This window comes from Colobus angolensis, unplaced genomic scaffold, assembly GCF_000951035.1.
Source record: "Colobus angolensis palliatus isolate OR3802 unplaced genomic scaffold, Cang.pa_1.0 Scaffold71, whole genome shotgun sequence".
NCBI lineage: Eukaryota > Metazoa > Chordata > Mammalia > Primates > Cercopithecidae > Colobus > Colobus angolensis.
The window spans coordinates 10,639,148-10,650,431 of NW_012120821.1; the positions used below are offsets into that span (position 1 = coordinate 10,639,148).

The window sequence follows — 11,284 nt, forward strand, 5'->3', positions numbered from 1 at the left end:
AAATTCCATAAGACAGTAGTTTTGGGGAACTTTTTTGCCCAGGTGTCTGCTGTTTTAAGTGTGATTTTAAAAACATGAGTGGTTCAGTTCATTCCCTTAAACAGAAGAAAAGACCAAATAATTACCTTCCATTCCTCTTCATGTGGGAGTATAGGGTTCATGTGGCATTTTAGAGAAAAGAAAATTTATCCTCATTCAACATAGGCCCAGAAAATTGTGTCCCAGAAGGATGTCAATAATTGTGACTAGGCCAGGCCTTTTAGCATTTTGCTAAGACTTGAAACAAAAAATGTAAATACAAAAGAAATCAAGTTTTGTTTTGAAAGTAGATGCCTTCTAGAACTTACTGTGTATTAATAAATTGTCACTTTCATTGTCTTTATTGTAACTCCATTGATGCCGTATCTTAACAGTCCACTTCTAGCCAAATAACTGTTTTGGAATAAAAACCTTGGTGGTGAGGGGATTACTGTACTGTGCTGTTCTGTATTATAGTAACATGGTAATATGCCTGTTGTGACTCAAAAGCTGTCTAGTGATCTAGAAAAGAGTTCCCGAGAATATTTTAAAACTTACTACATATTTCCCCCTTGGGAATAATTATGCCAGACTCTCAGAGTAGTTGCTATTCTAGTTTTTAAAGAAATGTATACATCATGGAGTTGAGCTGTTAATTATGGTAGTTCAAAATCTTTAAAGGCAACACAATTTGAATTTATCACTGGGTCATACTCTCCAAGGTACATTTTCCTGATTCTCCACCAAAGAATATGTTGGCTGAGGAAAGGCATCTGAAGCATAATAGTTTTATAATTGATGTATTTCCAAATGATGAAACCTTCATTGATAAGTATAATGTACTTCAGCCTCCAGGTAAAAGAAAACCACCTGAAAGCTTACTTACTTGGAATTAAGGTAAAAACTTGACAGCTTTTCCATAGAATTACCTGTGAAGTGTAACGTCAGCGGACAGACCCAAGTTGATTGTTATCTTTTATTTTCATATGAAAAATAGATTTCAAGCAAAATTCAAAAATAACTCGACACTATAAACAAAGAGGGCCTTAAGTACATTCTTTTTGTTAATAAGATTTACCAGTTTGTAGGTTCAGATACGCAGTTAAAACCACTGGTTTAAAAAAAAAAAAGTTACAAAGATACAAACAAAAAGGCTCAGCCACATGGTTTAAATTCCCATATGCAACTATTCCCATATGTACTATGTACAAGTTATTTATAAAAACATTGGCATTAATGGTACAGGCAAAATAAACTACAGTGGAGTTTCAGAATCAGTTCACTGGATCTTGATTAAAAAAAAAAAACAAGTGACATTCCAATTATGAAGTCAGTGAGGTAGTGGAGGTGCTTTCCTTGAATATATTTACACAAGACAGTATTCCTCATCTGGCTGAGGCATTCTTTTCCTACAATAAGACGGAAGGATAAATCAAATTTTTGAAACAGTAAAAACAGTTAACTAAGTGATGGCATGATGGCTTATAGGTAAATTACATATTTTGAGTACCTCTTTGTAAAAATGTCTTAAGATGAACCAGTGTACAAAATTCTCAGAGAAAAAAAGTTATTCTTAAAACTGCTAAAATTCAAGATCCTCCAATTAAAAGTTCTAGTTAAAAAAAAAAAAAACTCTAACATTTACCCAGTGAGCAGGGATGGCATCAGTGCCGGTAACTGTCTAGTGGTTCTGATGGACCTTGTAGAACTTGTTGGAAGGAGCTCTCAGCCTTTTGGCTAAGATCAAGTGTAGTATCTATTCTTACCAGAAAAGAAGGGAAATAAAGTGTTAGGCTCAGAAGCCAGCCCCCTAACTTTTAACTAGTTCAGGCTTTTATCCCACATAGGCCTGGATTACAACCCCAGACTTCTAAATAATTCTACCAATCTCGCCCCTACCCATTGTGCGTTGGTTGCCTTTAAAGCACCTAAATAAATCTGGCTGCCACCTTGAGCTGGTAATTGAACCTGGCTCTTAAGCCCTTGTGTACTCTTCTCCCACTACTCTGGGCTGTCTTATCCCTAAAGCTTCCCTATTCAATGCCCAGTGCCTCTCACACTCCTCCTCAAACCCTGCCCTGAGGCCCATGATGATTTTGGCCTTTACCTGACTGGGTCCCACCACAGATAATCATATTCAGATGGCCCTGCTGCTATTAATTAGCTGTGTGACCTAGGTAAGTTACTTGCCCACCTTGGGCATATTAAAAAGGCAACAGTTTTTGAAAGCTCCTTGTGGCTCCACCATTAAAATATACTGCTCTGTGGTAAAGACAGATTAGCCCGTAAGTCCTACTGTTGTCCTTTGCTATGTCCTTGACCAAATCATTTATCATTTTGTACAGATTACTTATCTATATAAAGGGATAATTCCTACCTCCAAGGATGTAGAAATTAGATAATGTATATAAAGTTTTTTATGTGCACACAACAGGCACTCGAAAATGGAAGCTGTTACCTATCTCTGACAGTTGTGTGTGCTACTACTTACCAGTTCCATGAGCATATTTCATGTTCCTCTTAAATGCTTATTAACCTTATCTAAGCTCACACAGAAAACCTTTGTGAAATTCAGGGTTTTTATAGACCCTAGGTTAAGAGGTCTGAATTCCAACTTCTTAAATGGAAGTTACAAAATGCAGGGAGACAGACTAAACTAGGACTCATATTGGCCTCACAGGTCTAAGCTCTTTATATTGACAGAGTAGAAAATAAAGAAATCCAGAAGTGGAGGACATGAATAGAATTAACTATATCCCTGCCAGGTCATCCAATCTGCAGTTGTAGTCTGTTTCCTAAGCCATCAGCTTATCCACCTCTACCAAGTCTTTGCTAAGACAAGTGTGGTGGTGTGTGCCTGTAGTCCCAGCTACATGGGAGGCTGAGGTGGGAGGATCGCTTGAGCCTGGGAGGTCAAGGCTACAGTGGGCTGTGACGGTACCAAGCAAGACCTTGTCTCAAAAAAACAACAACAAAAAACAACCCCAGGCTATTGTTTTGTTTTTAAAAAGAGCTGCTGCTTACCTGATTTTGTCCAAGTTGAGAGTCCTCTGTGAGGGAAGACTCCAGCTGAGACAGACTGGGTGACGATGCTGAATCTGCAGAGGTGCTGGTGACCAGTTCCCCTAAAGCATCTACTTGTCTTCTCAAACTGTGTAAAGTGCCCTCTGTCTGCCGCTTTCCTTTAATTAATACTTCTGCTTGCTTGGACATACAGTGTCGGAGTTGGGCCTGAAAAGTGTTACAAGACTTAGGGTTTGACACAGAAGAAATGCACCAGAACTACAGCTCAGCTTCCTCACATACACTTGACAGGCAAATCTGGCTAACAGGAATGGTTGTTGAAAATGTTCATCTTTAAAAAGAATTGTAGGAGGTGCCAGGTGGATACTTAGTGAGCATCCTTTACTTTTCTGTGTTGTCATTAACTGGGCCTTTCACTTGGCCCGTTTTTTCCATGCTAGCAGTGCTTAGGATTTCTGTATCCCTTGCTTCTCCATTAAATTATTGCCTCATCTCTTTTCTCCTTCTCTGTTATGACTGAGATCAGTTAGTTTATACTTGACACCTGGAGTGTCTCCTGATTATGTATTTTTTTTCCTAAGCCTTAGTTTCTTGTCTATAAACTCACTAGGTATTTAATCCTCAACTTCATACTACTTTTTGGCTTCTGCCCCTGCTATAATCAAATTCTCTCAAAGTCTATAGCAGCGCTGTCCAACAGAACTTTCTGTAATGATGGGAATGTTCTACCTCTGGCTATCAATATAGAAAGCCACATGTGGCTATTGAGCACTTGAAATGTGGCAAATGAATAACTGAATTTTTAACTTAATTATAATTTATTAAAATTTAAATAACCACACATGGCTGGAGACTATTGTTGGACATCACAGGGCTCCACTCAATACTAGAGCACTGCACTCTCTCACCCCATACTGTCTACATAGCCATTCCCCCCAAATAAATGTAACCTCCCATCTATACTTTTAACTCTCAAATCTTTAGGTCAACACTGATCAGTAATCCTAGACTCCTATTTTTGGCTGCCTACAGACAGATATCCTTCCCTGGGTATCTCACAAGGCCTTCAAAGTCAACATGTTCCGAGCCAAACAATTCCTTAACTGACATTCAGCCTACTTTTCCAGTATCCCACATCTTTCCTGCCATCGCTGGCCTGTGATAACCTTATAGTTCATCACTGTGTTTCTACTTCCTGTCCCAAATACTTAGATTGTATCAGTTCTAGCTGAGGTAAAGCAGCATTACATAGGTTAAAGAACACTGGAGTCAACACAAGTCATTGCTTTGAACACTGACTGCTGTTTACTGTGTGACACCAACTCCTCAGAGCTTCAGACACATGCCATCCCTGACACTGCCGGCAGTGCTGCAACAGCATGGATGTGAAAGCGTCAGGTAAATGTAACTTTCCCCTCCCCTCCCCAATGTGCCCAGTATCTCATACTGGTTTGTTGTTTGTTTTAAAGGGCAACCTTGAGTCGGTCTTCCCGGTGACGCAGTTTCTCCCGGAGTGCTTCTCCACGCCAGTGCTCATCCTTTCTCAGAGGGAAAATGGAGATATCAGATACCACTGCTGCTACAAGTGGAAGCCAACCAGCCTTTCCCTCCCCTACCCCAGCACCCCCACATATGTGTTTCAGCTTGGCTGGGGGAGGCAGTCAATCCTATGAACCCAGAGAATAGCAGGATAAACCCTTACCATTATGTGAACTTGTGAAAAGTTCAGTTTTTCTTCAAAAGGTCCCTCATTTATGGTAAATGGAAAGTTCTCTTTCAAGCTTTCCAATTCTCCTTCTAGGTTTTCGTTTCTTTCCAAAATAGCTTCTAGATCTGCTGGTACTTCTGGAAGAAACTGATTGAGATTCTTCAGGCTGGTTCTGATTTCATCCTTCACCTCAGATTTAAGAGTCCTCATTGCGTCACTGATTTCCATTTGTCTTCTCTCCAAATCTTTTTGGTTTGCCATCTAAACAGTGAGTTGGTGTCAAATATCATTGTATAAAATTTCAGACTTACTTGGAATTGAGCTGAATGATGTGCCACGTATTTAAAGATCTATAAATATCAACTACTATAATTACTAGAACTGTAAAAACTTGTGATTTTTCAGATACTCAAGAATCTATAAGCTACTGAATAAATATTTTATTGGCATTTTCACTGGAACAGCTTTCATTTAGAAAAGGCACGTGCATAAAGTTCCTTGAAGGTGAATTACTCTATAGAAGACAATCTCTTTGGAGTCAGACAAAGCTAGTTACCAGTCTCATTTTCCAGTATTACCAGTATGACTTGGTAAGTTGGCTACCATCTGATCCTCCATGACCTCATTTATACATGGAGATAAATAACTTCTGCTCAGAAATGTGAAAACTAAGTGAGAATTTACATGAAGTACCTCAGTGGCACCCAACTGGCAACTAGAGTAAGCCACAAATGAGAAAAGGGCCATTTACTGAAATAAGTCATAAGTGATCTGGATTATAAATGCTAATGCTGGAATTTTATAAGTGAAGAATCTGGTGGCTTGAGCAATATACATTTTTTTTTTTTTTTAAAGACAGGGTCTTGCTCTGTCACCCAGGCTGGAGTGCAGTGGCACAATCTTGGCTCACTGCAGTCTCAACCTCTCAGGCTCAAGCAATCCTCCCACCTCAGCCTCCTGAGTAGCTGGGACTACAGGTGTATGCCACCACACCTAGCTACTTTTTGTATTTTTAGTAGAGACGAGGTCTCGGCATGTTGCCCAGGCTGGTCTTGAACTCCTGAGCTCAAGCGATCCAGCCACCTTGGCCTCCTAAAGTGTTGGGATTACAGGAATGCACCACCGCACCCAGCTTAGAGGTTTCTTAAAGTGTTACTAATTGCATTTGATGCCTGAGACTACTCTATGTGGCTCTACCCCATATACAGCTTAGTGAAAATGAGATTTATACCTACTGCTAATTGCCTTACCAAATTTGCAAAGGCAAAATCACTAAGGGCTTGTGGTCTTTAAATAATTGTTTTTAGTTATTTTTTCTTGAATCAAATGGTAGGTATATATGGAGCGTCAGGGGACTGGAAGTACAGATGAAACTAGAATGGCCACGTGGGGTCATCCAAAGGACTAAGTATAGCAGGGCCAAATGAGTGGCCACAGCAGCCCCTGCTAGAGTTCAGGGATGGCCCAGATGCTTTATCTAAAGGACACTAGAGACATCAAGGATTAGAGACTCTACCAGTCCAGGCATGAGCTGGTTTAACACTCTCTGCCTGGCTACGTTATGTGATATCAAAGGTTTCCCCCTGGACCATCTTTTCTTGCTCAAGGGGTAGGGGAGGTTTTGGCTCCTATAGACTTGTTTATGGCATAAAATCTAACATTTCAACGTAGTTCTTTGGGACATGAAATATGATGCTCAAGAATTACCTTTTTTCCTTGAAAAACTAACATTTTAAGAGCTTGTCAAATTTAAGAGAATTTTGAAAGTATATTTTTAACAAATAGTGGAGGTGCATTTCTAAATGTTAAGGCTAAAAAACCAGATTTGACTTAAAGAACATTCTTATAATCAGTTTTTCTATACTACTATAGAAGGGATATTAAAAACAATACAATCTGCCTGAGCCCAGTGCGTCCTCTCTCCCTAGGCTGGCCAGCTGGGTTTCCTGGGCACACACCTGTTTCTTGAGCTCCGTGTACTCGTACTGCATCTGGCTGAGCTCCTTCATCAGGCGCCTGGCCCGCTCATGGTTGTCCTGGGCTACCAGTTCAATTGTTGCCATTTCCTTTTGCATGCAGCTGTTCTCCTGTTTTTGCTCCTAGCACAGGAGGAAGAAAATAACTCCGCGATCCAACAAGTGGAGGTGTGGTTTGCTGGCTTACACACTCACTAGCTCTATAACTTCATTCCCCATCTGGGCCTCAGCTTCACTAGCTGTCAAATGGGGATAATTCTATCTTCCTTTCATGGGCAGATCAAATACAGCTGGGAGTATATACACGTCAGAGCCTGTTAGCATCACCTTTGATAATAAGCTACTAACCCTTTCTGAGTCTTCATTGTCTGTAAAATGAGACATAATAATAATAATAGCCATCATCACAGGGTTACTGGTAGGGTTAAATCTGAGACATCTACATTCCATCTGTATGATGATCTGGCCTATCACTAGTTAGAAGTGTATCCCCTTTGAGAGACAGACATGGTTTAAAAGTTCCTTTCATAGAACAGGGCTCCACTAATCCCTCCAGAGGGTACTGGAAAAATCCACACCCTTGACAGTTCCATTGCTGCTCAGCTGCCTCCATCCACCATAAATTATTCTGACCTGAGTGTCACTTCCCAAATTTATTTCAAGGATGAAAGCATGGTAGATTGAGCTTCCTGGTTTTAGGATAATGATTAAAGCTAATGTTGGCCAAAAAGGGCAGGATGAGAAAAATTTGTAAGCACTGACTACAGCAGTGTAATAAAACTGGCTGGGCACGGTGGCTCACACCTATAATCCCAGCACTTTAGGAGGCCAAGGCATATGGATCACAAGGTCAGGAGTGCGAGACCAGCCTGGCCAACATGGTGAACCCCACTCTATTAAAAATACAAAAATTAGCCAGGTGTGGTGGCACACGCCTGTAATTCCAGATACTCAGGAGGCTGAGACAGGATAACTGCTTGAACCTGGGAGGTGGAGGTTGCAGTGAACTGAGATCATGCCACTGCACTCCAGACTGGGTGACAGAGCAAGACTCTGTCTTGAAAATAAAAATAAAAATAAACCATCTATGGGCCAGGCGCAATAGCTCACACCTGTAATCCCAGCACCTTGGGAGGCTGAGGCAGGTGGATCACCTGAGGACAGGAGTTCAGGACCAGCCTGGTCAACCTGGTGAAACCCCATCTCTACTAAAAATACAAAAATTAGTTGGGCGTGGTGGTGCACACCTGTGGTTCCAGCTACTCAGGAGGCTGAGGCATGAGAATCACTTGAACCCAGGAGGCAGAGGCTGCAGTGAGCCGAGATCGTGCCACTGCACTCTAGCCTGGGAGACAGAGCAAGATGCCATCTAAAAAAAAAAAAAAAACCGTCTAGAGAAGGCTTCTTCAATACCCCCTCCACCCGCCAGTGGAGGTGTAAACTGAGGCTCACTGGCAAAACATGCTCTCTACTTTGTGCTGATAATGGCTGTTCACACGACAGTCTCCCCAGCCAGCCAGAGCTCCTTTGAGGCTGCACCCCTGTCCCAGGTAAAACTTACCATCAGCTTCAAGGACAAATGATGCATAAATACACCAATAACAACAGTTGGGTTCAGGACTGTGTTGACGGGTAATTTATTTTCTCTATGTTGAAGTGGTGTTGCAGTTTAAAATTTTAAATTTATCATTTCCTCACAAACTGCCACGGCAGCAGGTACTCACAAGAAGGTTTTTCTCCAGCTGGCTCCGCTGGATCTTAAGTGCTTCCTTCAGGCTGGCCACCTGCTTCTCAGCTTTCTTTCTTTCTGTCAAGAACTGGTTCCGCAGGAGGCTGAAGTCTGCCCTCATAGAGTCTGCCTCTTTCTGGAGGGCCAACAGCTCACCTGACTTCTTCACCAATTGCTGCTCCCTTTCTGAAAGCTGCCGTTCTGAAATGAGCATTTGCAGTTGGTTTAGCTAAAGAGCCCGAGCCAACTGTGGGCAGAGCTCCCCTTCCCTTGTGGCAGATACATAATGGTGATATGCGACCCATGCAGGTGCTTTCCTCCATTACAAAGTCTTACAAGCCTACCCTGACCCACACTTCAAAGGCCCAGAAAAAGACCCAGATAAGGGTGCCTTTTGAAGTAGTTGGTTCCTGGAGAGACTGATCCCAGAGTGACAGATAGCTACTATCTTCTCTTTCAACTCTTTGAGACCAGTGAGAGGAAACCCAGCACCAATCCTGAAGTGTGTGGAACAGATGAAATGTTTTTTATAAACACTGATTTTCATAAAGAGAGACACACCAGTTCAACGTCCTTCCAGAGGAGGTAGTGCAGTGGAAAGTGCACAGGATTTGGAGCTGCCTCCTACACTGGCATAAGCCCCATTTTATAATGAGGAATACATTTCCTGATGTTCAGTTAGAATCATGTATGCAAACGCTTGGTACACAGTGAGTACTTGACAGAGAATGCTTACAAAATAAAAGTGACATTCCAAAGATATTTTTCTTATCACCCAGATTTTACTTTTCAACAACTCTGGCATGATCAGAACTGGACATATTTTTTTTAAGTTTCATTTTAATAACAAAATGATTGGGTCTGTGTATATCAAGAGTTCCCAGGGAAAAAGGAATAATAACCCGTTCAGATCCCCAAGCCCACAACATTTTCCAAGCATTATTAAACCCTGGAGCCTAAGAAAGAGAAAAACCATTTACTGATGTGAGAACAATCATTTACCCTGGATTCCCATGTCAACTTCATTTATATATGGTTCAAGAGAGAACAAACTGACTTAAAAGCAAACACCTGTATTCTGGTACCATTCACTAGGCCAAATCTGGACAGAAGAACTGTTAATATGATTTTTTTTGACACCTGAGATGAAGGAGATCATTATTCCCAAAGCTCAAAGGTAATATCCTTTAAGAGTATCTTTTGGCAGTTATTCACTTGAATGTTCCACTTTCTTGAGATGGCATTCTCAAAGGAGACAATACGAGCAAGGAAGGACTTTCTGGTCAGTCTCAGGATCACATCTCTTCTCTGAACCTGCTTCCTCATCTTTCACAGGGCTGTCATACCTCCTGCTTTAACTTCTCCTGCTTCCTCTCCTGGCTCTGGCTGGGGTCTGGATCTCTTTAAATACTTCTGCAAGACAACCAGCAGAGCCAACCCATACCCCATCTCCCAGTGAGAAGTTCCAGAATACATACTAGTTTGGGAGAGCGTCTTCTCCAGGCTCTCACCCCACCTCTCCTCTTCCTGCAGAATCCTAACACGCTCTTCAGCCGCCAGCACCTTTGAGAGCACTTGGTCCAGTTTGCTTTTCTGGTCTGTTAATTCCCTTTCCAGCTGGTGTTGTTGCTCCTTCAGTGTCACTTTGCTGGTTTCTAATTTGCTTTCTTCACTTTCTCTCTCTTTCTGGAGTCTCTGAAACATCTTAATAAAGAATAATCTTGATTAGTCATAAAACAACAAATAGTGTCCCAGAGAACCTGCATGGACATGAGACAGATTCCAGTTCAAAAGAAAGTAGAAGACAGCCCACAGGGACAATTCCATTACAGAGGTGATCAAGAGGGCTTGGGAAGCTGTCTGGCCAGCATGTGAGGAGGGGATTAAAGCAGCAAATGGCACGTGGCCATTAAGTATCTTTACAGGACCGATGTTCTATGATCATTAAAGGTCTCTAAGTCACATAGTTGGTGTAAACGCCACCCATGGCTACACAGGGCAGTTAAGCGACACACAGTCCCATGGCGGGTATTTCTCAGCAGCTTTCTGCCAGGGGAAAAATAGGCTCACATGAGCCACAAAATGCTTCTTTTATATAAAATCATAAATGTGTAGTACCATTTCTTGTTGGACTAGTTTGAGTTTGTTTTCTTCAATCTCACTCTGAAGCACTTGAAGTTGTTGTTGTTTTGTCTCCTCTTCTTTCTGACAGTCTTCAAACCTATTTGCCCATTCATTGATGTCCTTTTGGAGTCGGGTCTGCTCACTAAGCAATACATCTTGATGCTTGGTGGTGTGAAGCAGGTCCTTTAGGTGAAAGAACAAGTGGAAACTACTAATAAAGCCATCTTTACTAGAGGTGGCCAGGTGCCAATCCAGTATCTACTAAGTCTGACAGAATGAGAGGCATAAAAGTTTATTTCCTTTATTATCTCAATAAACTTATAGGTACAAGAGAATTTAGATGTCTAATCCAACTTTTATTTTATTTATTTATTTATTTATTCATTCATTCATTTATTTTTTCGACAGTCTTGCTCTGTTGCCAAGGCTGGAGTGCAGTGGCATGATCTTGGCTGTGACCTCCGCCTCCCAGGTTCAAGCAATCCTCCCATCTCAGCCTCTTGAGTAGTTGGGACTACAAGCACATGCCACCACGCCCAGCTAACTTTCTGTCTTTTTAGTAGAAATGGGGTTTCACCATGTTGGCCAGGTTGATCTCGAACTCCTGGCCTCAAGTGATCCACCTGCCTTGGCCTCCCAAAGTGCTGGGATTATAGGCGTGAGCCACCATACCAAGCCTGTGTCTAATGTAACTTTTTTTTTTTT

General features: G+C 41.6%; 1 protein-coding gene across 1 annotated transcript in view; it reads right to left on the reverse strand.

Annotated features, from left to right (window-relative positions):
• Nucleotides 1–980: 980 nt before the first annotated feature.
• Nucleotides 981–11,284, reverse strand: part of CNTRL (centriolin) — a 95,673-nt gene continuing 85,369 nt past the window's right edge. The window contains exons 37-44 of the mRNA XM_011927399.1: nucleotides 10,574–10,762; nucleotides 9,934–10,159; nucleotides 8,451–8,656; nucleotides 6,709–6,849; nucleotides 4,745–5,011; nucleotides 4,518–4,580; nucleotides 3,043–3,249; nucleotides 981–1,427 (exon numbers count right to left, since the gene is read on the reverse strand). Of these exons, the coding sequence (XP_011782789.1) occupies nucleotides 1,404–1,427; nucleotides 3,043–3,249; nucleotides 4,518–4,580; nucleotides 4,745–5,011; nucleotides 6,709–6,849; nucleotides 8,451–8,656; nucleotides 9,934–10,159; nucleotides 10,574–10,762 (1,323 nt within the window). The 3' untranslated portion in view covers nucleotides 981–1,403. The remainder of the gene's footprint in view (nucleotides 1,428–3,042; nucleotides 3,250–4,517; nucleotides 4,581–4,744; nucleotides 5,012–6,708; nucleotides 6,850–8,450; nucleotides 8,657–9,933; nucleotides 10,160–10,573; nucleotides 10,763–11,284) is intronic.